This window comes from Typopeltis vanoorti, chromosome 15 (assembly GCF_054136105.1).
Source record: "Typopeltis vanoorti isolate ZY-2024b chromosome 15, IOZ_Tvanoo_1.0, whole genome shotgun sequence".
Taxonomy (NCBI): domain Eukaryota; kingdom Metazoa; phylum Arthropoda; class Arachnida; order Uropygi; family Thelyphonidae; genus Typopeltis; species Typopeltis vanoorti.
In genome coordinates this window covers 117,530,482-117,558,189 of record NC_143563.1, presented here as the reverse complement: position 1 = coordinate 117,558,189, position 27,708 = coordinate 117,530,482, and the positions used below count along the sequence as shown (strand labels likewise).

Here is a 27,708-nt window from a genome sequence, read left to right as displayed (position 1 = left end):
TAAGTTGGCAGTTAGAATTGAAGATGGTTTAATGTTAAATCTGGTGTGAGACAAGGATGTATATTATCCCTCTGTTATTCATTATCTATATGGATCACATTATGAAGGAAAGTGGTATTAAACATGATATCAAAATTGGAGATGTTAATGTCAGCTCTTTTCTTTATGCGGATGATGTTATACTTCTAAATAAATCCGCTACAAGTCTGCAAGATTCTCTGACTAAATTGAATAGCTGTTGTAATAGATATGGTATGAAGGTCAGCAATAAAAAGACAAAGACAATGAAAATGGGCAGAATCATTGAAAATGTCAACTGCATTGTGAACGGAGAACCTGTGGAACAAGTAAAACATTTCAGCTACTTAGGCACTTTTGATGATGATGATCACTGAAGATGGTAAATTAAATATGGAAATAGTCAACAGAATCAGCAAAGCTGGTATTGTTTGAAGTCAATTGAATAAATTCATATGGAATAAGAGAGAAATTAGTCGGAACACTAAATTAGCTGTATACAAGACAGTGTTCAAACCAGTTTTAACTTATGGATCTGAGAGCTGGGTCAGAAGTAAAACACTTGAACTAAGACTAGAGACTGCAGATATGAGAGTCCTGAGAAAGATTATAGGCATGAACAGATGGCAATATCATTTTAAAAAAGAGGATATTAGGAAAGAACTTGACATTGTCAGCATCGAGGAATGCGTTAGCAGAGCTAATCTCAGGTGGTATGGTCACCTAAACAGAATGGGTGAGGAAAGATTAGCAAAACAAGTGTTCTCTGCTAGGTTGGCAGGAAAACGACCCAGAGGAAGACCAAGATATAGGTGGATTGATATGGTACAAAGTGCCTTAGATGATAGAAATATAAGATCTGATAATGTTGGAGTCTTGACAAGTAACAGACTGATTTGGAGGAAAATTGTAGATAGGAAGTTAGTAATGATATAATTTTTTCATGTAGTACTATCATATCCTGTACACCCCTTGTGGGTACATGGCAGTAATTTGGTGATGATGATGATGATGATGTGGTCACAAAACACCGAAATAATTATATTGAACTTATTTACCACAGAAACCTCCAGGAATATAAAAGGTTATATTCAGGCAATAATAATCGGGGGGAAAGCAGCAGTAGCTATATTATTGAACACTAAATACGAGATTGATCTTCTTGAATGGCAGGCAATATCAAGTAGAGTGTAGTGGGCAAATATCAGAATGGGGAACTGGAAAATGAGACTTATTTGTGCCTACGATCCCAAAGAAGGCTCTACTCAGGTAGAAGTGGAGGAATTTTTTGAGGCTGTAGAGAAAGCAACAGGGTGCTTAAGGGTCAAAGCTGTACAACTAAGAGGAGACCTCCACATAGGCTTTAAAGGAATGCAGAGAACCGATCAGGACTTCTGACTTAATGTCCAATCCTCACCTTCTCGTGGTGCACCCTGTTGGCTTTCTACCTGGATACTGAACGAACGAGGATGGGCTGGCAATTTTGGGATTTAGCCGACCAAATTGTATTCTTCTTGGCTTAAACCAATATAGAAAATGATGGTACAACATGACAAAATTTCATACTGTCTGGGGTGTCGCCTGGTTCAACAAGGCCCCAGTTGTTTTCACCAGTCAGCTACTGGAACAAATCTGAAAACACACCCCAACTCCACATCACCAGAGTTCAAGATCAGTACTATCAACATAACAAGCCTGAATGGCAAAGAAATGGAGCTAGCTGAGGAATTGGATAAGTACCAGATCGACATAATGGGGTGACTGAAACAAATAAGACAAAACTGTTGAGATCTTTCTGAGCAATAAATACAAAATTCAGGCAATGACAATCAAGGAAAAGAAGGAGTAGTGATAGTATTCAACACTAAATACGAGGCTAATCTTCTTGATTGGCAGGCAGTCTCAAGTACAGTGATGTGAGCAAATATCAGAATGGGGAACTGAACAATGAGACGTGTTTGTGCCTATGGTCCCACAGAAGGTTCTACTAAGGGGTAGAAGTGGAGGAATTTTTTGAGGATTTACAGAAAGCATCTGACACAATGAAAAAGAAAAAGTTGGTCCTTGTTGGGGATCTAAATAGCAAAGTAGGAAATGATTGTCAGACATACAAAAATATTTTGGGAAAATTTGGAGAAATGAGCAAAGCTAATAATAATGGCAAATACCTGTTGGATTTCTGCTCAGGACATGGACTGGTTATTACTAACACCATGTTCCAACATAAAAATGTGCAGAAATTCACATGGAGAGAAGAGGCTAGGAATAAGAAAAGTCTCATTGACTATGTTATTGTTGATAGTGATGTTTTCTCCCTGGTGCAGGACACCAGAGTGTACAGAGGATTTGAAATTGGAAGTGATCACTATTTAGTCTTGAGCAGGATAAAATTGAATTTCATATTGAAAAGAATAACATGTAAGAAAGTTTTAAAGCGAATAAAAGTTGAGCAGCTCTCAGATGTGAACTGTAGACTAAAATACACAAAGATTATTGAAGAAAAATTGAAAGAGTTTGAGAACAGGAATCAAACCTTGGAGATTCAGTGGAAAGCCTTGAAAGAAAACCCTGATTAACTCAGCCAGAGAGGCATGTGGTGAGGTTGTCTGTAAGGATAAAAAAAATCAGAACTCTATGGTGGACACAGGAAGTTAAAGAGGCAGTGAAGGAAAAGGAGAAAGCATATCAAAAGTTCGTGTCAAATAAGTCAGCTTGTGCTCTTACAGAATACAGAGACAAAAGTAAGAAAGGTAAACACTGTGTAAAAGTAGATAAACAAAAGTCATTGAAGAACTTTGACAAGAACATAGAAAATAAATATCAAGAAGGTGGCAGTTGTTGAAGAAGCTTAGAAATGGAGGAAAGATTGTTGTAAAAGGAGTTAGAGATGATAAAGGTGGCATGAAAACAGGAGAAAAAGATATCCTTGAAATATGGAGTAATTACTTCGAAAAATTGCTAAATGAAACAAACAGTGATAGCACAGTGGTAAAAAACACTCAACAGGCATACAGTCAGGAATACATATCCATACTTGAAGTAGAAAAAGCCATCAAAGGCTTGAAATGTGGAAAGGCAGCAGGAGTAGATGATATTCGACCAGAAATGCTGAAGTATGGAGGTATGAAAGTCTTACAGTGGCTGCACTGCATAGTTCAGAAGGCCTGCACAGAGGGACAAATTCCCAATGTTTGGAGTAGAGCACTCATAGTACCCATACATAGAAAGGGAAATAAAACTGAATGTGAGAATTACAGAGGTATTTCTGTACTGAGTGTTCCTGGTAAGATTTATGCAAGTATACTTGAGAAAACGGTCAGGAAGAATTGTGGAAGAAAAGCTTGGTGAAGAACAAGCTGGATTCAGGCCAAATAGAGGCTGTTAGGATCAGATCTTGAATATATGACAAATGGTTGAGAAATCATGAATAAATATAACAAAGATCTGTATTTAAGTTTTGGCAATCTGGAAAATGCATATGACAAGGTGCCAAGAGAGAAGCTGTTCAATATGCTACAGTTATATGGTGTCAATGGGGCATTATATCAAGCAATACTTGGTCCGTATTTGAGTTGTAAGTTGGCAGTTAGAATTGAAGAAAGTACATGAAGATGGTTTAATGTTAAATCTGGTGTGAGACAAGGATGTACATTATCCCTCTTTTATTCATTATATATATGGATCACATTATGAAGGAAATTGGTATTAAACATGATATTAGAATTGGAGATATTAATGTCAGCTCTTTGCTTTATGCAGATGATGTTATACTTCTAAATAAATCCACTAGAAGTCTGCAAGATTCCCTGACTAAATAGAATAACTATTGTAATAGATATGGTATGAAGGTCGGCAATAAAAAGACAAAGACAGCGAAAATAGACAGAATCATTGAAAATATCAACTGCGTTGTGAACGGAGAACTTGTTTAACAAGTAAAACATTTCAGCTACTTAGGCATAATTGTTAGTGAAGATGGTAAATTAAATATGAAATAGACAACAGAATCAAAAAACTGGTATGGCAGGAAGTCAGTTGAATAAATTCATATGGAATAAGAGTGAAATTAGTCAGAACACTAAATTAGCTTTATGCAAGGGCAGTGTTCATACCAGTTTTAACTTATGGATCTGAGAGTTAGGTCAGAAGTAAAACACTTGACCAAAGACTAGAGACCTCAGAGATGATAGTCCTGAGAAAGATTAGAGGCATGAATTGATGGCATCAATGGCAATATCATACTAAAAATGAGGATGTTAAGAAAAACTTGACATTGTCAGCATCCAGGAATGCGTTAGCAGAGGTAATCGCAGGTGGTATGGTCACTTAAACAGAATGGGCGAGAAAAGGTTAGCAAAACAAGTGTTCTCTGCTAGGTTGGCAGTAATCCACCTGCATCTTGGTTTTCCCAGAGGAAGACCAAGATGTAGGTGGATTGATATGGTACAAAGTGTCTTAGGCCATTGAAATATATGATCTGATACTGTTCTAGTCTTGACAAGTAACACTCTGATTTGGAGGAAAATTGTAGATAGGAAGTTAGTAATGATGTAATTTTTTCATGTAGCAAGAATGGCAGGAATTTGATGATGATAATGATGAGAAAGCAACTGACACAATGAAAAAAGAAATGTTGGTCCTTGTTGTGGATCTAAACAGCAGAGTAAGAAATGATTGTCAGACATGGAGAAATATTTTGGGAAAATTTGGAGAAAAGGGCAAAACTAATAATAATGGCAAATTTCTGATGGATTTCTGCTCAGGACATGGACTTGTTATACTAACACAATGTTCCAACATGAAAATATGCATAAATTCACATGGAGAGACGGGATAGGAAATAAGAAAAGTCTCATGGGCTGTTATAGTTGATAGGATGTGTTATTACTGGTGCAGGAGTAGAGTGTACAGAGGATTTGAAATTGGAAGTGATCACCATTTAATCTTGAGCAGGATAAAATTGAATTTCATATCAAAATGAAGAAGAGGTATGAAAGTATTATTTGCTCAACCATTATTTGCTTTATGAATTTAAAGCAAATGATGGTTGAGCAGCTCTCTGATGTGAACTGTAGAACACATCAACAGTGATTACTATAGTAAGGTAAGGAATTAGGTTGTTGAATCATTTCAAACTACTGCTTATTTGAGCCGGTAAGTAATTTGAAAGTTATTTGAATAAGCATCAGTCTGGTGTTAGAATGCCAGAAACTCGGCAATAAAAGATTTTCCTCATTTGAAAATGATGTGTAGGCAAAAAATTACTGGCATTAGTGAGATCTGACTAAGATGATAGATATCCTTACCTTACAGGAATAGAATATCTCCCTCCCCCCTACCCTTTCTATCAGGGAGGATAGAGAGCATACTGCTGATGATTGCAGAGTAATTAAAACCAACTAGGTTTGAGATCGTGAATGGTGGTAGTAAGAGTAATCATTATCCATATAGAAGTATAAGTCAGACTTAGGTATTGTTGGTTATTCATAACAGTGCATCAGATTGTGTTACATCGGTAATCAGAATGTCGTCGTCCAGTAGCATCCTCTAGCAAGAGGATTGCAGCAGATGAGCAGCTCTTCTCCATTTCTCTCTGTCTGTCACTTCCATCATTCTTAAACCAGTCCATTACACGATGTCATTAAACCACTCTCTAATTGGTCTTCCACGTCGTCTCTTTCCCCTCAACTTTCCCTTGTAATATAGTTCTTGTCAGATCTCCCGAAGAACCTCTCAGAAGATGTCCTGCAAATCTGGTCTTTCTTTGGATAATATTCTTTAGCAGTGTTCTTTCCATCCCAACTCGTCTTAAAACTTCTTGATTTGATATTCCTTCTGTATAGCTAATCTTTTCCATCTTTCTATAACACCACATTTCCAATGCATTAATTCTTTCCATATCTCTCTTTCTGAGTGTCTATGACTCCTTCCATAACTTGCAATACTCCAAACTGTTGCTTTAACTATTCCAATTCTAACACCTATTTTAGTGTTCTTGTTTATTAAAATTCTCTTCATTTCCATAAATGCCGATTTAGCTTTGCCTATTCTATATCTAATGTCCAACTCTGAAGTTCCTTTCTCTGAGATCCAGCTACCTAAATATTGAAATCAATCTTTTCTCCACATCTTATTTTTACATTATCTCCTATTTTTCTACCCATTATCATTATCTTGGTCTTTTTTTGTGTTAATTCTTAGTCCATACTCTTTACAAGAGTTTTCAATTCTTTGAAAACAATTTGTTGTAATCCATTTTCACTTTCTGCCATCACCACTACATCATCCGCATATCTTAAGTTATTAATGATTCTTCCGTTTATTTTTATTCCTTCTTCTACATCCTCAAGTGCCTCTCTAAGCATTTGTTCACTTATAAAGGTTAAACAATAATGGTGATAACTTGCATCGTTGTCTAACTCCTCTCTCCACTGGGAATTCTCCTGTTTCCTCTCCATTTACACATACTGACGCTATTCGTGACCAATATAATCTCTTTAAAATTTCCAAGTCATAAGAGTCAATATCAATATTTTCTAGAATGTCAAAAAGCCTTTCATGTTTCACTGTATCAAATGCCTTTTCAAAATCTAGAAATCCCAAAAACAACTTTCCACCATGGTTTAGTGTTTTCTCCCCAATAATTTTACACAAGTTATAGCCTCTCTAGTTCCTCTGTTGGTTCTGAATCCAAACTGTTCCTCATTCATTTCTTTTTCTATTTTATTCCTAATTCTCTCTAAAATTATTTGCACCAGAATTTTTGCTGTGTGAGTTATGAGACTTATCGTTCTAAAATTGTTACAGTCTAAAACTCCCGTCTTTTTTGGAATGGGAATAAAAATTGATCTTCTAAACTCCTTTGGTAATTCTTGTCCTTCATAAATTCCATTAATAATTTGCCATAACACTTCCATACCTTTTTCACCTATATTCCTTATAAGTTCTATTTGTATACCATCTATTCCAGGTGATTTTCCTTCTTTCATCTTTTGAATTGCTAGATTCGATTCCTCCCTCATGATGTACAGTCTCTGCCCACTGTGTTCTTTCCTTTGATTTTCTCCTCTTTCCTTCTTCATAAAGTTTACTTACATATTCTTCCCATCTCTGTAATATCTTCTCTTTTTCTATCAGAATTTCACCTCTTTCATTCTTGATTGCTCCAGACTTTTGCATCCTTCTCCTTCCTGTCATCATATTAATGTTTTTATAAACACCTTTTATGTCCTTTCTTTCTGCCTTTGCTGTTGTATCTTTACTTATTTCATCCAACCACTCTTCCTTTTTCCTTCTTATCTCTCTTTGTATCTCCCTACTCAAGTCTTTATACTGCTTTTTTTTCTCCTCTGTTTTACTATTAACTAACTAACTTCTTCGTGTTATTTTCCTAAATATTTTCTGTCATCCATGGTTTCTTTCTTTTCTCTCTTTCCGCTTCTTTTTTGACTAAATTGAATTCTGAATGTACAAATGCAAAATTTACATTTTATGTAATTAGATATTGAATATTTGAATAAAAAAGGAACATATGTGAAACTATAAGGCAAGTGATTATGAGAAAACAGGACTTGTAGCAATGACTTAGCACGAAAAAACTGCATTGCAATGGTATCAACATATGGGAAGTAGTCAGAGGATGTCTGAAAGAAGCTCACTAGGTTCCTACTGTGGGAGTTAAATGGATCAATAAGACTTTGAAATGAGCTGTATATAACAAAATAATATATTTTTGATGATAACGCCCAAGAGCAATATAAAAAGCAGTCTATGAGAGTGACACCCATGATAAAAAAAAAAAAAGGTGAAATTGAACTGTAAAAAGCCTTGCAGGAGAAGGGAATCCAACAGAATTATTTCACTTTGTGGTAAGTAAGAGGAAGAATGATTATAGAAGAATAATCACTAATTAATGAACGTAGAAGGTTGGTAATTGCTGTGGTGTTTAGGAATCACTTCATAAGGTATGCATTTCAGGCAAACTCTAGCTCTCAGGATGAATAGAGGTGGATGAGTTGAAGATATTAAAGCTGTTGTACCAAAAGAACATGCAACAGAATTTGCAGTTCCTCTGTCTCAGGTCTTCAACTTGAGTCTCTACACAAGCACAGTTTCTAATGAGCAGAAGGAAAACAAGATAATTCCTTTATATAAATAAAGATGAAACTAGGACAGGAGTGAATTAATTATAGACAAATTAGTATCTCCAAATGGTCATTAAGGTGTTAGGCTAATTAAGATCTGTAGATAAATAGTATCTTGATACTCAGTGTAGAGGCAGCATATGGCTTGGGTAAAGGAGTATGTCTTTCTTTAGCAATTTGCTTACTTTTTATGTGACTGCAGATAAGGGAAATTATTATTATCATCATCGGACCTCCAAGATGTCAAGAACTCATTGAGGAAACCATACGTTATCCATATCAGTTGTCCACTTCTCTTAAACTCATCCAGTCTAGATGTACTCACTGCTCTCTGAGAGAAAAATCTATCTCTCACTACTTTGTTAACAACAACAACATGCAAACTCAACTCCCACAGGTGTCCCCATATCCTCGCCCCACCTTCCAAAAAAAAAAAAAAAAAACTTCCATCAACAAATATCCTATAACACTCGTTCAGAAGTTTATAGGATACCCTTTTTTCTCCTGTTTACCAGTATCTGCAGTCCACATGCTCATAATCTGTCCTCATAATCTACATTCCATAGTCCCGATATCATTTTTGTTTGTCACTCTCTCTCTCTACCTACCTACCTACAGCCTTCTTTATCCCCTCAGAACCAAGGTGTGGTCATATCAAGGGTTTGGGTAGTGATCCTTCCCATAATGCATAGCAATATATACTTCAATATATGAATATATGTATGTATTTTGTATATATAATAAAATACATATAATAAATACATATAATAAATATATGTATTTTGCATTATGTGATAATGCAATTGATGTGAAGTCAACAGCCTCTGTATGCAAGTAGCTTAGTGCTACTTGCATACAGAGGCTGTTCATGTTCCAACCATGTGGTTTAAGCTGCGTGATTTAAATATTCAAATAGTATGAACCATGCAGTCAGAAATCATTAATATCTGAAAAGTGTAACAACAGCCCTCAGCGATTGTTTCACGTGCTGTGTAATGGATGCACAGGTTATTTGCTTGTGGATAACTCTTACTTTTTTTTTAGCCGATGTGTTGGTTATTAACAAATCTCAAAGTGCAATCTAATAAGATATTAAAATATTTAATTAACATTAATATCTCTCTTTAAAGCCAAGAGAGTTGTGGCACAGGCGAAGGCCATGGCATATCAAGATCTGTATGATCAATTAGAAACAAAGGAAGGACAGAGAAAAATTTACCAACTAGCGAAATGTAGAAATAAAGCAGCTAAGGACATCTTACATGTGAGGCAGATCAAAGATGCTGAAGGAAGAGTATTATGGAGGGATGTGGACATAAGAAACAGATGGAAAATATACTTTGAGGGACTTCTAAATGAGGAAAATGCAAGGACTCACAGAGGAGATGGGCAGCCTTCTGAGGGGATGGTGCAGAACAACAGTAGAATGGAAGTGACGGAGGCCATGAAGAGGATGAGGAATGGAAAAGTGGTGGGCCCCGACAGAATTCCAGTGGAGGCATGGAAGGCACTGGGGGAAGAGGGAATTGACCTGCTGTGGGACCTGTTCATGAAAGTTTGCCAACAGGAAAATATACCCGAGGAATGGAGGGAGAGTACTCTTGTTCCCATCTACAAGGGTAAAGGGGATGCACAAGACTGTAAAAATTACAGAGGAATAAAGTTGATGTCCCACACAATGAAGATCCTAGAAAGGGTTCTTGATGGTAGATTGAGGGAGGAGGTGGAGATTGCAAAGGAACAATTTGGCTTCATGCCTGGTAGATCAACGACAGATGATGGAAAAATATCGAGAGAAACAAAGGGAGCTACATCTGGTATTTATTGATCTGGAGAAAGCATACGATAGAGTGCCAAGGCAAGAAGTCTGGAGGTGTCTGAGGGAGAAGAAGGTGCCGGAGAAATATGTCAGGTTGGTGCAGGAAATGTACTGAAATGTGAAGACAAATGTTCGGACCTGTTTGGGACAGACAGAAAGTTTTCAAGTAACAGTTGGCTTGCATCAAGGGTCAGCATTAAGTCCGTTTCTGTTTAATATTGTGATGGAGGTGGTAACAGAGGAGGTGAGAGAAGATGCACCTTGGACAATACTGTATGCAGATGACATCTTGCTGTGTGTAGATTCAAGAGAAGAAGCGGAAACTAAACTGGAAAGATGGAGAAAAGTACTGGAAGAGAGAGGTATGAGACTGAGCAGAAGTAAGACAGAGTATATGTGTTGCGCAGTGGGCGGTGGCCAGGAGACAGACCTGGAGCTGGAAGGAAATGTCATCAGGAAGGTGAGAGACTTTAGATACTTAGGTTCGACAGTGGAAAAAGATGGAGGAGGTGAGAAGGAAGTGGGATGCAGGATACAAGCAGGTTGGAGGAACTGGAGGGAGATGGCTGGAGTGTTATGTGATAAGAGGGTGCCGATCAATCTGAAAGGCAAAATTTATAGGACAGTAGTGAGGCCAGCTATGACATATGCTATAGAAACTGTGGCCCTGAGGAAAAATAACATTAGCAGGATGGAAGTAGCAGAGATGAGAATGCTTAGGTGGATGTGCGGTGTGACCAGAAAGGATCATCTGAGAAATGACTATGTCAGGGGAACAGTGAAAGTTACGAACTTAGGAGCGAAAATACAGGAGGCAAGGTTGAGATGGTTTGGTCATGTGATGAGGAGGGAAGACGAATATGTGGGAAGAAGGGTCATGCAGATGGATGTGCAAGGAAGGCAGAAGCGTGGGCGGCCAAAGAAGAGATGGAGGGAGCTGGTAGAAGAGGACTTGAAGATGAAGAACTTGGATGTGGTGACAGCCCAAGACAGGAAGGTGTGGAGGAGACTCATAATAAACAGTGACCCCACTTAAGTGGGAGAAGCTGCAGAAGAAGAAGAAGAATATCTCTCTTTAGTATTTCTTAAACTTTTTAATATGGATCGCTGTTTAAAAATGGTATGTTTGAAATGTACAACAGAAAATGGTGAAGAAAATTAAAATGATTGTGGTAACTGTGAGAGAGAAAATGCTGATGCATCATAATCAAATATTTCTAATAAAAGTAATGAGTGTGAGCCATTAATTTATTATAACACAAATATTAAAATAAATAACTGTATAATTTCATGTTTGAATGAAATAAAACTTCTTTCAAAATGCCTTTGCCTGAAAAGGGGTTACTAAAAGTTTAAAAGGGATATGTGGGGTACTCAAAGTTTGAGAAACCACTGCCTTAGAGGATAAATTTGTTCCATCACCGACTCATTTTATTATTGGTTTGTTTTGTATGAACTTAATTAGTCTACCAGACTGATTAAGTTCAGTCTTGGTTTTTTTACATTTGTTTAACGATTGGGTTAGTTTTGTTTTTTTACAACAAATTCCTACAAAAACAAAGATTCATTAGAGAGTTCATCAGGTCTTTTCTCAAATTGTAGAACTCCCTTTTCACCTTAACAACCACTGGACTATGAGGTGTTTCCTTATTTAGTGTACATTGTTCCATTCATTCTTGCTTTCTCACTGCGTATAAGTATTCTTACCACAGGCAATTTAATTAAAAGCAGCACAAATCACAAATTCTTTACCAGAGAGAAACAGTTTGTTTTACTACTTCATAAACAAAAATGTATCGAAGTAGATCTCTTATTTATGTCACTTTACAGTTTTGGATTTGTCTAATTTCTTCATTTGTTTCTAAGAAAAACTAATTCATTGTATCCTTGTGAGAGAAGAAGAAATATCCATTTTAGAGTTTCTTTGAATATTTAAATAGAACATCTATTTAATATCTGCTTCTATGACTATTCACTTGCTGATAGTGTGAATTTGTCAGTGATAGGGTTCACTGCAAAAATTCCTTTTCAGAATCATTCATTTAATCCAGTGTTTTCCAATGTGGGGTATACACCCCCACGGTGGGGGATTGGGGAAATTAGAAAATAATGTTGCATTCATCACCAATAAGTCAAAAAATTACCATTGTCAACAATAAATTATTTATTTTCCTGAGTTGAGTTTGATCTATGTTTTATAATATACCAAGTGTAATATAAAATTTAAGAAAGTCAAATTAAAAAGTTTTACCTATGTTCCTTTTTTATTTGAAGTACTTATTTATATTATGCTTTTTCAGAACTTGGTTGACTATTATGCTAGAGAGGGTATGAAAATCTTGGAGGCATTGAGGTGGGGCATGATCCAAAAAAGGTTGGGAACTTGAGAATCACAGTGGATTAAATTTTAACCCATTGTGATTCTCGAGTTTTACAAAAACTTCCTAAACCAAAATTCTTTGTTATCCTGATACCAAATGCTCTCTCTGTCAGCTGTCAATCTCTTTGGTGGGTGGGTGTTCTTGTTCAACTAAGCAGCAGTAATGGTTGACACATTGTTCATGAAAAAAGAATACTTTAGGATGAAGAGATGTTACTGTACACTTAACAATTGTGAAACAGAATAAAGAGCCACTGAAGTTATTACAATTATCAGATCTCTGGTGAGTATAATTAGTCTCAAATAGCACACTTTGGGAAACACTCCTATAAGGATAAAGGAAATCTCAAAAGTATAGTTTTTACCGTGTATACTAGTTTTATTTAGTTTCATTAAATATTTTTATTGGGTCTTGAGTTGGTTATTTCCTTAAGTTGGTTATTATTATATATGGCATTTAGTTAAAAGTCACTGTGCCCATCAGATGAACTCTTGCAAATTAACTTAACATTCAATGTGAAAACAGTTTGGTGCTGAAAAGATATATCACATTACTCCAAAGAGGAGTAATGTGAGCTGTCATGTATCACAGGGTTCTCTTCTTTTGTCATTCTTGTTTATCTTAAAATTTTCTATTCAGAAATAGAATTGCATATTTCTGAATAGAATTATACAATTATTTGCTGATGATGCAAAGTTAGGAAGGGTGGCAAGGGGCATTTCTCATATCGAATCCTTGCATGGTGATCTGAACAAACTGGCTCTGTGGATGAATGATAATGAACAGGGCTCGACAAATCATGCAAAACCTTACTTGCCCAAGGACATCCCTCAATTTTTTTAATATGTCCCAATAAGAGTTAGTTCCACAAAATGATTTGTAATGCTGAACTGCAGTTGAAAAAGTTGTGTTTGCTATTAAATAAAAAATATTCTATCCAGTCTAGCTATTCACCAACTAGCAAAATCTACTCGTCACTAGTGAGTAAGCAAGTGTATTATTATTATAATTTGACACCTCCAGGGAGTCCAAAGACTCATCGAGGGAGGGCGCCTGCTCTGCAACTCTGTCTTTACCAACTGACCGCAACTACACCAATGCCATCTACCACCGACCACCACCACCGCTACTACTTCCACAGACAATCACAAACATCCATGCCCACAGCGGGATTCGAACCCACAGCCCTTTGGCTGGAGAGCAGATACACTAGCCATGCTGGCATTTGTTTAGCTCTGACAACAAATATCATTTGATTGTTGCTAAGTACAATATTACAAATTTTCGATTGAGGATATTGCAAGCAGAGTATTTTATTAATGATGATTTGCTACAAATGGTCAGTGAAGCTGTTGATCTAAGGTAGTTAAGTCATCACATTCAATAACTGCAATGTTTAAGACAATGCAGATGGAGATAATTGAAAACATCAATTAGCAGATAACCAAGATGACATTGGACTTAAGGAACTGTGTATACGAGAAAAGACAGAAATATGGTCTTTAGCGTTTGAATAATACGAGATATGTTTCAGAGAGAAAGATATGATGTATATATAAACATTGTATGATGTGGTAGAGGCTCTCAATTGATGTCCCTGGAGAAGCCTATGTAATAACAAAATACCACAGCTCACACAAACTCATTCAAATTGTGTGAAATTTGCTTACTTACTCACTCACTGAGGTTTATAGTTTACTTTTTTTTTTTTTTTTTATGTACACAACATCCTCTTCAAAAAAAAAAAAAAAAAAAAGTTCTTATGACACTTGTAAATAGGTGGCATATTGGAAGACTTGGCTATGATAGAAGTACACATATGTAAATATAAAATATTTTACAGAGGTACATAACTAGCTATTTCTGCATTGCCAAGCATTTTGGGAGGATCATTACCCAGACTTCAACCTTTATTAGGGTCTGAAATGAGAAAATCTGGAAATAATAATAATATTCTGCACAAAAAATCATCAAGGCTATATCAACTATGGTGAAATCAGTGGAATACTGATGCAGGGGTCAGAGAAAGTAGTGTTGTTAATCATCAGTTCGTGAACATCTGCTTAGAGAGCAGATGTGCATGAACTGTGCAAGAATGGAGTGCTTAGGAGCCAAAGCTGTACAATTGGGAGCTGTACAGCTGTGTCTCATTGAGAGAGACAGTTGTACATCTCCAAGGCTACATGGAGGTCTCATGCAACTGAGACCTCCATGTAGCCTTTTAAGAAATGTGGAGAATTGACCAGGGCTTCTGACCCAATGCCCAATACTCAACTTCTTGTGGTGCACCCTTTTAGTTATCTACATGGATGCTAAATGAATGAGGATGGGCTGGCATTTGGGATTTAGATGACAAAATTGTATTCTTATTGGCTTACACCCCAATGCAAAACAACGGTACAACAAACATGACAGAATTCGACGTTTGCTGTTACATTGCCTGGTTAAACAAGGCCCCAATTGTTTTCGTCAGGGAACCAGGGTGAACAGCATAAAGTTAGCTACTGGAACAAATCATAGAAGACATCCTAGCTCAAGATTGGTACTAACAATGTAAGACGCATCACTGGAAAAGAAATGGAACTAGCTAAAGAATAGAACTGGATAAGTACCACATTGACATAATAGGCATGACCAAAACGAAGATGAAAGCAGGTGAGATCTTTCTAAGCAAGAAATATTCAGGCAGTAACATTCAGGGAAAAGACTGAGTAGTGACAATATTCAACACTAAATTATGAGGAAAATCTTCTTGAATGGCAGGAAATATCAAGTAGATTGGAGTGGGCAAATATCAGAATGGGGAGCTGAACAATGAGACTTATTTATGTTATGGTTCCACAGCAGGTTCTACAAAGGAAGAAATGGAGGAATTTTTTTTTAGGCATTAGAGAAGGCAGCTAGCACACACACACACAAAAAAAAGTTGGTCCTTGTTGATGATTAAACAACAGTGAGGGAAATGATGACCAGACATATAGAAATGATTTGGGGAAAATTTGGAAAAAAGTGCAGAGCCAATAATAATGCTGGATTTATGTTCAGGGCATGGATTAGTTATTACTAACATCATGTTTCAACATAAAAATGTTCACAAATCCACATGGAGAAGATGCAGGAAATAAGAAAAGTCGCATTGACTATGTTATAGTTGACAGCAATGTTTTCCCTCTGTTCTGGACACAAGTATACAGACGATTTGAAATAGGAAGTGATCACTATCTCGTTTTGAGCAGGATAAAACTGAATTTCATATTGAAAAGAAGAGCATGTAAGAAAGTTTTAAAACAAATCAAAGTTGAGCAGCTTTTGGAGGTGAACTGTACACTCAAATATACAAACATCATTCAAGAAAAAGTGACAGAGTTTGAACACAAATACCAAATCTTGGAGATTCAATGCAAACTCTGAAGAAAACATTCACTGATTCAGCCAAAGAGCCCAATACGGTGAGGTTGTCTATAAGGATATAAAAATCCGAAACTCCATGGTGGACTGAGGAAGTTAAAGAGTTAGCTTGTGCTCTTAGAGAATACAGAGACAAATGTAAGAAAGCTAAACACTGTGTAAAACTAGCTAAACAAAAGTCATGGGAAGACTTTGGTCATGGGAACACAGAAAATAAATATCAAGAAGGTGGGAAAATATTCTGGAGGTCATTGAAAAAGCTTAAAAATGGAGGAAAAAAGAACTGTAGAAGGAATCAGAGATGATAAAGATAACATAAAAACTGAAAACAAACGTATTCTAGATGTTTTGAGTAATTGCTTTGAAAGACTGCTAAACGAAATGTCAGCACAGTGGTAGAAAATCCTAACAGGAAGGCAGTCAACAAAGCATATCCATACTTGAAGTAAAAAAATTAAATCAAAAACATGGAATACGAAAATGCAGCTGGAGTAGATAAATTTGACTAGAAATGTTCAAATGTAGAGGTGTAATAGTTTTACAGTGACAGATTGCATAATTCAGCAGACCTAGCCAGAGGATTGATTTCCAGATGATTGGAACAGAGCTCTCATAGATTTAATTTATAAAGTGGGAAATTAAACTCAATTAAACTGAAAATTACAGAAGTATTTCTCTGTGTACTACTGAGTGTTCCTAGTAAGATTTATGCAAATATACTTGAGAAATGGCTAAGAACAATTGTGGAATGGAAGCTTGAAAGAATTGAATTCAGGCCAAATAGAGGTTGTCAGGTAAAAATTTTCACCTTAAGACCAGTAGTTGATAACTCTTGGGAAATATAACAAGGATTTATATTTAAGTTTTGTTGATCTGGAAAAGGTGTATAACAAGGTGCCAAGAGGAAAGCCCTTAAATGGTGTAAATGGGACATTATATCAAGCAATACATAGTCTCTATTTAAGCTCCAGGTAATCAATTAGAATTGAAACAGGTACAGGAAGGTGGTATGATGTTAAATTAGGTGCATGACAAGGGTGCACATTATCTCCACTTTGCTCATTATCTATGTGGATCACATTATAAAGTACAGGTATTAAATCGATATTAAAATTGGCGATGTTAATCTTAGCTCTTTACTTTATTCAGATGATATTATATTTCTGAATAAATCCAGCACGAGCCTGCAAGATTCTCTGACTAAACTGAATAATTTTTGAATAAATTTGGTATGAAAATTAGCAATAAAAAGACAAAAACAATAAAAATAGGCTGAAACATTGAAAGCATCAACTGCATCTCAAATGTGAATATAAACCATTTCAGCTGTTTAGGCACAACTTTTAGTGAAGATTGGCAAATTAAATATGGAAACAGATAACAGAAATAGTAAAGCTGGTATGGTAGGAAGTCAGTTGAATATATGGAATAAAAAACAAATTAGTCAAAGCACTAAATCAGCTGTATACAAGACAGTGTTCAAACCAATTTTAACTTATGGATCTGAGAGCTGAGTTAGAAATAAAACACTTGATCAAAGACTGGAGACCTCTGATATGAGAGTTCTGAGACAGATTAGTAGAGTCAACAGATGGCATCAAGCAGCATCACGTTAAAAATGAGGACAATAGAAATGAACTTGCCATTGTTAGCATTCAGGTGTGTGTTAGTAGAGCTAATCTCAGGTGGTGTGGTCACTTAAATCGAATGGGAGAGGAAAGATTATGGAAAATGAGTGTTCTTTGAAACAAGAAAACAGCATTCTTTGCTAGGTTGGCAGGAAAAAGAGTCAGAGGAGGATAAGATGTAGATCAGGGGTGGCCAACTTTTTATAATTCATGCGTCAGTTTTTTTCATTTTTTAGCTAAGATGCACCATACAAACTTATACCACTTTTCAGCCCTTTTAAAATATGGTAATATGGATATATTTAATAGTTATGCATAAAATGATTTATTATATGGTAATATAGACTGTTTTAGCAGTTTTAAATAAAAGGATTTCATATAAAGACAAGATAAACATTAATTATTTTATTGAGACTTTTGAAATTGCCTTGCGTTTGCTAAGCTTGTGATGTTTGGAGTTAAATCAGTTACAGAAAGCATCAAACAGTTTTTCAAATTTGAATCAGTCAGTCACAACCGTAGTTTGCTCTTAATCATTTTCATTGATGAAAATGCTTGTTCGCATCTGTATGTAGTTCCAAAATGACAGATATAACTCTGAGCAAATTTTCTCAGTTCTGGAAAATGTTCACAGGGCAACGATCGCCAGAAATTAATTATATCAGAAGCATCTGGGAGTGATGGAAGTTCATTAAATTTCATTTTCAATAAAGAATTGGTTTTGAGATCAATAAGTTCCATTTGTATGTTACTAGGCATCGTCAAGATTTTTTGTTCAGAAAGTGAAAAGGGATTTATAAATGCAAGTATGCAGTCTTCAGCAAAATAATCGCTAAAACGACTGTTAAAGGACTCTTGCAATAATCTGAGTTTCTCAGTATATTCTATAAAGTTGCCATCATCTTCAACAGATTCACTATGTTGTTTTAAATGTGGAAATTGACTTAAATCCCGGTTTTCTAACTGCGAGATGAACAATTTTAATTTCATTTTGAATGCACTGATTCATTTACTAAGCTAAAAAACAATTTGTTCTTGCCCTGCAGTTTCAAATTTAGATCATTGAGGTGGCTGGTAACATCAACTAAAAATGCTAAATCAAATAGCCATTTCTCATCACACAACAAGGCTTTTTCCTCATGCAGCTCATCCTTCTCTTCCAGAAAATTACGAACACTTTCTTTCAGCTTCCAAAATCTACTAAGAACTTGTACTTTAGAAAGCCAGCGCACCTCACAATGAAGGATAAGATCACCATATTCCATATCTAGCAGTTCACAATATTCTATGAATTCTCTTCTGTTTAACCCTCTTGCTCTAATTTTATTCGCACACTTTACAACTGGTATCATAACATGCTTCAAATTTAGAGTTTTTCCACACAGAGATTCTTCATGTATAATACAGTGATACTTTAATAAAGAACGACCTAAAAACCTTTCAAGTAAAGTTAGTCCCAGAAAGTTACTACCATTGACCATTTGCACTGATGGTGCTCCATCAGTGCAAACGCTGATCAGCTTACTAGAATCTAGTTGTTGATTTTCTAGACATGACTTTACTTTGTCACATATGTCTGACCCTCTGGTTTTTCCATGAAGTGACTCAAGACCGATAAGTTCTTCAAAGATGTTAAAATTACCATAAATTCCTCTTATAAAAATGCTTAATTGGGCTACATTGCATATGTCAGTGGATTCGTCCAAGGCTAAAGAAAAGAAAGAACAATTCCAATTGCTCAGTAACATCATGGGAAAGTTCTTCGATGCATCTTGTAATTGTTTGCTTGGACAGAACAATTTGGTTTACTTTTCTTTCAACATTCTTATCACCAAGACATTTTGCAAATTTTTCGAGACAGGGCTTAACAACACTTCCTCTCCATCAGAGAAAGGCTTGTGTTTTTTAGTCAACACAAAACAAAGGCAATTTCATAAGACTCCTCCAACATTGCCACACTTTCACAAGTGTGGAAGTTGTGAAGAAGTTACGCCATAGGTTGGCCACCCCTGATGTAAATGAATTAGATTAATACAGTAAAAAGTACGTTAGAAGATAGAAATATAAGATGTTTCACAAATATATTTTCTCTTTTTTATTTCTTCCTTTTTCTTAACCACATATTCTTTCCGCTACTCAAACCCATGAACTAACTTCAGTTTTTCTTCTAATTCAGCTTGATGTTTTCTATAGTGTCTGTTAAGATCATGTCTTCTATTATCTGAGAGAGTGCTTTCACAAACAATGCACAACGGTTTTCCTGAAGGACCTGCAATAAATAAGAATTCATTTTCCCACAGTTCATTAAACTGGCACTTGCTATCACTTTCTGCTTTTCTTCTGCTCATTTTCTTTTGCTAAGTAATCGGTAACTGACTCTAAAAAAAATTATTTCAAAAAGTAAAGCTCATTAGTAAATAATTTATTTAAATTATTTTATCATTTTAAACATTATGAACATTCAAAAACAGTTCTACAAGTTTAAGATAAGATTCCTGTTTTCATGAAGGCTTAATACAGTTCTATAAGTTTAAAAATCATATATATATATATATATATTTTTCATAGAGAGTTTTCGTCTCTCTCTCTCTCTTAATATATTATGTCCAATGAAATACAAGATTGCTTCCTGCCATAAAACAGTCGATCAGCTGGCAATCACACATGCACAACCCAAACATCCTCATTACAAAAGCTTTGCTGATGATCAGTTAAATTTTAGGAATAAACCTACTATACGTAAATAAAAAGGAAAGATATTGTATAAAAAAAAACATAAAAACACACACATACAAATACACCAAATAATTGCAGGTTTCAGTAATCAGCAAATTAGGGGAGCGGGCAAGAACTTGACATATGTGTTCAAAATGAAAAAATTTATTTTTAAATTTACAGAACTATATTAAGCCTTCATGAAAACCAAAATCTTATCTTAAACTTAAAGAACTGTTAATAAAAACATATAAGTTCAAAAACACAGAATTGTTCACTCGCATCGAATCAGAAGTTCATCGAACATTATGATACGAGAATCGGCTGTAAACTGATTGAGTAACTGGTGACGCATGTCAGCATTTGTCGGTGCCTGTAGCTTCAAGATCAAACAAGTATAATAAGTGCACACTCTAGAATTCAGTGGTAGGTTAATTGTGTGTTTATATATATATATATATATATATATATATAAATCGTATGCAAAATTTTTAAAAATTTTTCTCTGGGTTTCAGTGCACCACTTCTAAACATACAATGTGCCGCATACGCCATAGGTTGGCCACCCCTGATGTAGATGAATTAGATTAATACAGTAAAAAGTACGTTAGAAGATTGAAATATAAGATGTGATAATGTTGGAAGCTGCTGATGATGATGACACAATATCGGGTAGAGTGACAGAGATCTTGTACAATGATTTAAACAGACTGCCAATATGGACAAGGCGAATGGCTATCAATTTAATTTCACACTGTAAGGGTATGAATTTTGAGAAGAAAGTATTACCAGCAATCTGTAATACTGATTGAACTGGACTAAATGAAATTCATGAGGCTAGGGATTTGTGGATGCTGATTACTGCGAGTTCAGAAGGTATATTGCAAAAATGACTAAAATAGCTCACAAGATTAACTGGTTGAGACACTGATAAGCAGAGATAAAGAGATTATTATACCTCTTTAATAGGTTTTTGATATGGCCTTAGATGGATTACTAATGTGTAGACATCAGATTACTTGGATTTCTTAGAGATGGGGAAGAGGTGAATGATTGAGATTGAGCAGGTTTTACAGGATTGATACATAGGAAAGTTGTCAGTGCATGACTAATGGGTGGGCCTCCTGCAACATCTATAGATTTCATGGAGACGATCATGTAATAATAATTTCATTGCTTTTCTTGTAGTGTTACATAGTATCAGCATTCATGTCAGTAAAATTATGGGGACTACAACCATGTTAGGAATAATTACTTTAATTTCTCAATGTTTTGACCTTCATATGAAGGTCATCATCTGGAGTATACATATATGTTCAAAGACAAGCTATATTACATTGCAAACAGTGAATTATTATCAATTTGATCAACTGTTATTCTACTAGTCTGACCTCTAATATATGTGGTTATTTGTTTATGATTATATTATGATTTCTTTTTAGTTGTTTGTTAATATCAGGGTTTTCAGATTATGTAATCCTTAGTCCATCCATATTAGGAATGTACTAGAGGTTTCTAACCTTTCTTGGATGATTCACAGAAATAAACACCTAAACACATCATAGCTGAGATACAATTTAGAATACCAAGATTATTTGTAGTCAAATATCTCAAGTTCCATTTCAAGTAAAAAGTACTTGAAATGGAATCAGCTACGTTTTCTACAGGAATGTATGATATCTTCAGAAGGTCAACCTTTATTTTAATTATATACATCTTCAGAGCAAGGTCAACATGAAGTATGTACAAAGAAACAGGTTAATCCATGGCATCTCTTTTTTACTGCCTTGCACTAATTATCTCCTTAAGGGAATAGCATGTGTAACACTCTTTATGTAGGATTAACATTACTTCATGCTCGCAATAGATTCACAGTAACATTAGACTTAGTATTACATCACATTATTTTTAGATGATACACTTGAGCTTGTATATGAAGTGGTACCAAATGTAATTAATTCAACTCTTATCATTGTATTACAATAGTGAGAGATGTTGTGAGGCAGCATTTTTTGTTTTATTTTTTATTATATCTATACTTATTATTGATTTTTTTTAATACTCATTTTTTGTTCCACCTTATATGTGCATTTTTTTCATTTTAGAGTTTTGACTGAGTATACCGAGAAAGGAGAATTTAAGTGCTTTGCAGTTTTGAGCAATATGGGTTTTAGCATGCTTGTTAGTGACCAACTGACATTTGTAGGTAAGCTTACTTAATAATAAGCTTTGTGAGAAAATAATGAGTTCAGTTAGTAAATTAGATATCTTCCAACTCTCCTAATTAATATAGGTTTCCTTCTAATTTTCCATCTTCTTATTCCTTCCCTTCTCTTTTACCTTGTGGTGTCGAGGATTTTTCTACATTTAACCACCACAGTATTGAGGATAAGGTGGTTAGTCCTATGCCTCTTGGTATATCCTATGTTTTTAGATGCATGTGCTCACAGGCTAGTTTGCTTGTTCTTGGGGGTTAAAAAATCCCTACCTCCATATGAGACCGGCTAACTCACCTTTAGTCAAAAGAGACCTGATAAAGGTTTCTCTTTTCTTTCCAACCAAAGAGCTTCATCTATACTGACTGAGCTATGGAGGCTCTTCTAATTTTTCATAAATGATTATATTTATAGCCTATAAATTAGATCTTGTGAATTAATTGATGAGGCATGCATTTATCTATTTAATTAATAATTAGAACGATAAGAAATAAGAATTTTCAGAAAATACATTTCCAGAAGTTTCCAGTTTGTTTTTCCTCAGGAAAAGAAACTAGAAATGTAGAGGCAAAAATTTCATTAACTTTTTTATGATTATTTTCTATTTTAAGCAGTCTATAATGGAAAGGCCTTAGCAAAACCTTTGCATTATACATATTCTCTCAACAAGTTATTAAAAAAATTTCACCAAACCTTTGAAGATTGGTGTATGGGTGGGGGAGTGGAATTGTATTCTATACATGGACTTCCAAACTTTTAAAATTTCCCATGGGAAAATTTAAAAGTTGTTTCAGAATTTGAAAATTATCAGAGAGGAAGAGAGTGACTTGAGCAGGTAGACATGGGAGTGACTGAACACACAAATATTTCTAATGAGGTCTCTGGTTTTCTGAATCCAGTTAAATGCCATTAGTGCATGATGAAAGGGAAATCAGAGACAATAGACCTGCAAAGAATATGTCGTAGGGATGGGGAATCATAGTTCAAAACATAATGGATTGGAAATTGGATCGGAAAACTCGAGTCGTTCAACATTAAGTATGAAGGAAAGAAACCTAGTTAAAACCACTTGTAATCTAACCGAAAGGGGCGACTCAAATAAATGGGAAGAGTACAAAATGCAAAATTTCTCTGTAGTAGAAGGAAAATTGCCCCTGTCTCTAGTTGAAGGAGTCCGCTGCAACTTTCTGCTTGACACCGGAGCTCACATATCTGTAATTCCAATGCAGTTTGTTAAAGCATTCTGGACTACAGCCCCTGATAGCTTCACAGAATTGTGCAACCCTATTAAGATCATGGGAATTGCTAGGGTTGAGCTCTGCTCAGCACTAAAGGTTAAGATAAAGATCTCCATACCATGCTTCCCGGCCAACTCCATGCGTGAATTGTTGGTCCTTCCCGAAATAGCAGACACTAGTAATCAGGTCATACTGGGCCTTGATTTTCTTGAAAAAAATAAGTTAATGTGTGATTTTGCTAGTAGAACAGTGTCTTTATGTAGGAAGAAGTATAGGCCAGACTTCAGAACGAGGAATGCTGGTGAGATAAGCGAGGCTATGGAGATCGAGATGAATGATTGTAATGAGGATTCAAGCATGTGGAGGAATAAGTTAACCCAAGATGCCACTAAGCAGTCGAGCTCAGAGCAAGAAATGGTTCACATCGAAGAATTTTTTGAGTTAGTGTTTCATCGATATCCAAGAGTATTTACAGAAGAAATCAGTTCGCTCTCCTGTACCAACAAGGTCCAACATACTGTCCAAATCACATCTGATGTACCAGTGTATGTAAAGCAGTATCAGACACTCCTCAAACATGTGGACAAACTCCAAAAGTTATTATTAGAATATGAGAAGGCAGGGATTATTGAACAATCAAACTCTAGATGAAATAGTCCATTTATCCTGGTAGAAAAACCAAATGGTGGGTTAAGGTTTGTCCTGGATTTGAGAGAGGTAAATAAGGTCACTAAACCTATAGACTTTCCTGTATGCAAGATTGAGGACATACTAATTGGCCTGGAGGGAGCTAAGTACTTCTCTAAGTTAGACTTAAACTCTGGCTACTTCTAGATTCCTTTGAGGAAGGAAGACAGGAACTCAGCCATCCAGAGTTTGATGAATTCAATCCTATCTCATATGTTAGGAGAAGGGGTTATCTGCTTCCAGGATGATCTCCAAGACTAAACAAGGCTCAACTCTCCCTGAAGTGTTCTCAGGGAGGTAGAATATTTAGGCCATGTAGTGAACGAGGACGGAATAACCCCCACAAAAACAAATGTAATAACTGCTATATTAAAGGCAAAGATTCCCACCACTATATGACAGGTTAGGAGATATTTGGGCATGATCAACTTTTACAGGAAGTTCATTCCCGAATGCTTGAAATTAATGGAGCCTATGGTTAGACTAACCAAAAAGGGGAAAAGATTTGAGTTGGGGAGGAGCAACAGTGTACACATTAACTATTAAATTTGGCTTTAACCAGATCACCAGTGCTGACCTATCCTAGGCTGGGTCAAACATTCTATCTCTCGGCAGATGCCTCTAAAGACACGATTGCCTCAGTTGTGGAGCAGAGGGAGGGAGAGGGATTTAAGCCCATCGCTTTCATCAGCAGGAAACATTCCTCTTCCGAAGTGAATTATTCTTTCATTGAAAAGGAAGCGCTTGCTATCGTTTACGCTTTGAGAAAGTTTAAATATATGCTATTGGGGGCAACAAATTATACTGCATTCTGACCACAAACCTCTGTCATCCATATCTTTAATGAAAGACAAGAGTCAAAGAATCATCCGGTGGGCATTAGAGATGCAAGAATTCAACTTGGAGGTCAAATATATTCCAGGCTCAACACACGTGGTTGCAGATTATCAGTAAAGATCTCTAGACACTACTCATGAAGATAGTTTTTGCTCAGAGGAAAAGAAATTTTCCTCTGTATTCAAGGCAGATGAGCTGGGCAAGAAAGGAATCGTACCTCTCGAGTATCAGGTCTGGGATAAACCTCGCATAATCGAAGATAAAGAAGGGATCCAGTATGAGGAGAGGTGTATGAAAGAGTTGTAAGAGGAGAAAAATCCCCTGACAGCCAATCCTTCCATCACACTTTATACATTGACCAGGATGGTCTCTTGTTGTCCAAGTAGAGCATTATGGAGAGATGGAAGGACAAGATTCTAGTTCCAGAAATCCTGATTTCCTGGGTACTCTACACTCTTCATGATTCCGATTTAGCGGGTCACCAGGGAGTGCGTAGAACATGGAACAGAGTACGGGACAGATACATATGGAAGGGGATGAAGGGAGATGTTGAGTCATATGCGTCTTCCTGTCACTTGTGCCAGCAAAAGTCCAGTGTGTTGGGTAAAGCCCCTCTCCAGTCGTTCCCAACTCCCACGTGCCCTTTTCAAGCAGTAGCCATGGATGTTGTGAGCCCACTTCCTGTTACCAAGAAGGGTAATAGATACATACTAGTGGTCATAGACATGTTCTCCCAATATCCAGAGGCTGTAGCACTTAAGGACCAAACTGCATGAACTAGCTAACAAATTTTTTAAGCTAATTATTTCCAGGTATGGAGCACCAGAGACACTCCTCTCAGATCAAGGCTCCAACTTCACAGCTGAAGTCATCCTGCAGCTGTGCAAGTTGTTAACAATAAAAAAAACTGTTCACCACACCTTACCATCCCCAAGGCAATGGAATGTGTGAAAGAATGAACAGGACATTGAAGATTACCCTATCCAAGTTAACAGATAACCAAATTTCAATGGGATGCTTTCTTAGCACACACCTTATTTGCATGCAGAACCGCTTTACACACTGCCATTAAAGAGGCTCCTGCTGTAGTCCTTTATGGTTTTGAACCCACCTTTCTCAGTGATTTCAAGAACTCCCGTGTAAACTCTAGATTCCCAGACATTGACGACTATCTGAATAGCTTGATCATCAATAATAAGATGGCATATGAGATGGTAGTCAGATCTAGCAAAACCTGCTCCCAACAGGCAGAAATTATGCAAGCAGATTGAGAAAATACAAGGATCTGAACCCAGGTAACCTTGTACTGTTAGAACAAAGCTCTGTAAATAAAAGGGGAGGTAAGTTTGGAAGGAGTGCAGCTGGGCCATACGAGATCCAGGAAAAATTTTCCCCGGTAACCTATAGGATAACAGAGAGATCCAAACAAGGAAAAACCTTGGTAGTTCACTCAAACAGATTGAAATTGTATAAAACCAGATCTGACAGGTTGGTATGTCAAGGGGATTTGCTGGGAGGAAGAGGAACACTCTTCACAAAAAAGGAGGTCTTAGCATAAAATCTACAGTAGGTAAGAGAAGTAAGAATAGCTGTGAAGGGGATGATGAGAATCCCATCTCAAGTGACCATTACAATAGACACAATCGCCATGGAGAATACACCGGGACAAATAACATGGACGAACAAGCATCAATCAAGGTGAGAGGAGGGAAATACCTTAGCGGAAATGGGATGGCTGTGTCAAGACAAACTAGATACAATTGAAGACCTAGATACAATGGCAGAGTGAATCTGTCTAGAGAGGTAAATTACACTTACAGCAATTCATGTGATAAAAGAAACAACCTTGGATATACACAGTATTTCTTTAATCAAAACAGTTCACTGCATGGAGAAGGGGAAAGGAACAGTAAACCTTTGAAGGACAACTCCCCCCCCCCCCCCCCCCCCCGGAATTGAAATGAGGGACACATAAGAAAAATTTTTAAAGGGAAGGGGGAACCTTTGTTAAATTTTGATTAATTGAAACTCATCTATCATCATTTAACAAGCAAAAAAAATATGAAAAGAATATACTTACATCCAAGTATGTGTTATATGTATATGGACAGATATAGAATACATTATTACAAAGAACGAAAATTGTGAATAATTAAATTAAATGATTCTTACTAGATTGTCTAATGTCAGTGATACTTTGTAAATATATAATAATTTTAAAAATAGATAATACAATGAATTGTTGTAATACTTACATGTAAGTTAATGTGAACAAAAGGTCAAAGTACAAGGGCACGTCAATGGAACGAAGGGTTGCCCCAGGCAGTATCAGTTGCACAAGGTACGTGGAGTGGTAAGCAGTCAAAATGAAATTAAATGCTACAAAGCGAGACCCACACAGGGAGAATTCTACACGACGGCTGAACAATGAAGGTTACGGGGAGTGCCGGTAGGGAGATGGTGTAATAGGGTTAGGAACCCCCCTCCCCTCCCCCGGAACTCTCTTAGGCTTCTTTGGGTTTTTTGCAGTAGGGAGCGTCTCTCTTCCGGAACGTCCAGACGAAGGGTCAGTGGGGAACTCTGCTCGGACTCCCGTAGGTGATAATCGGAAATACCG

The 27,708-nt window shown here is 36.3% G+C and overlaps 1 protein-coding gene across 2 annotated transcripts in view; it reads left to right on the top strand.

Annotated features, from left to right (window-relative positions):
- The window catches only part of Nup75 (nuclear pore complex protein Nup75), a 492,606-nt gene that overhangs the window by 411,582 nt on the left and 53,316 nt on the right, over positions 1–27,708 (top strand). For both annotated transcript variants that reach the window (XM_090404850.1, XM_090404851.1), the window contains exon 20: positions 22,219–22,319. In XM_090404850.1, coding sequence (XP_090260976.1) covers positions 22,219–22,319 — 101 coding nt within the window. The remainder of the gene's footprint in view (positions 1–22,218; positions 22,320–27,708) is intronic.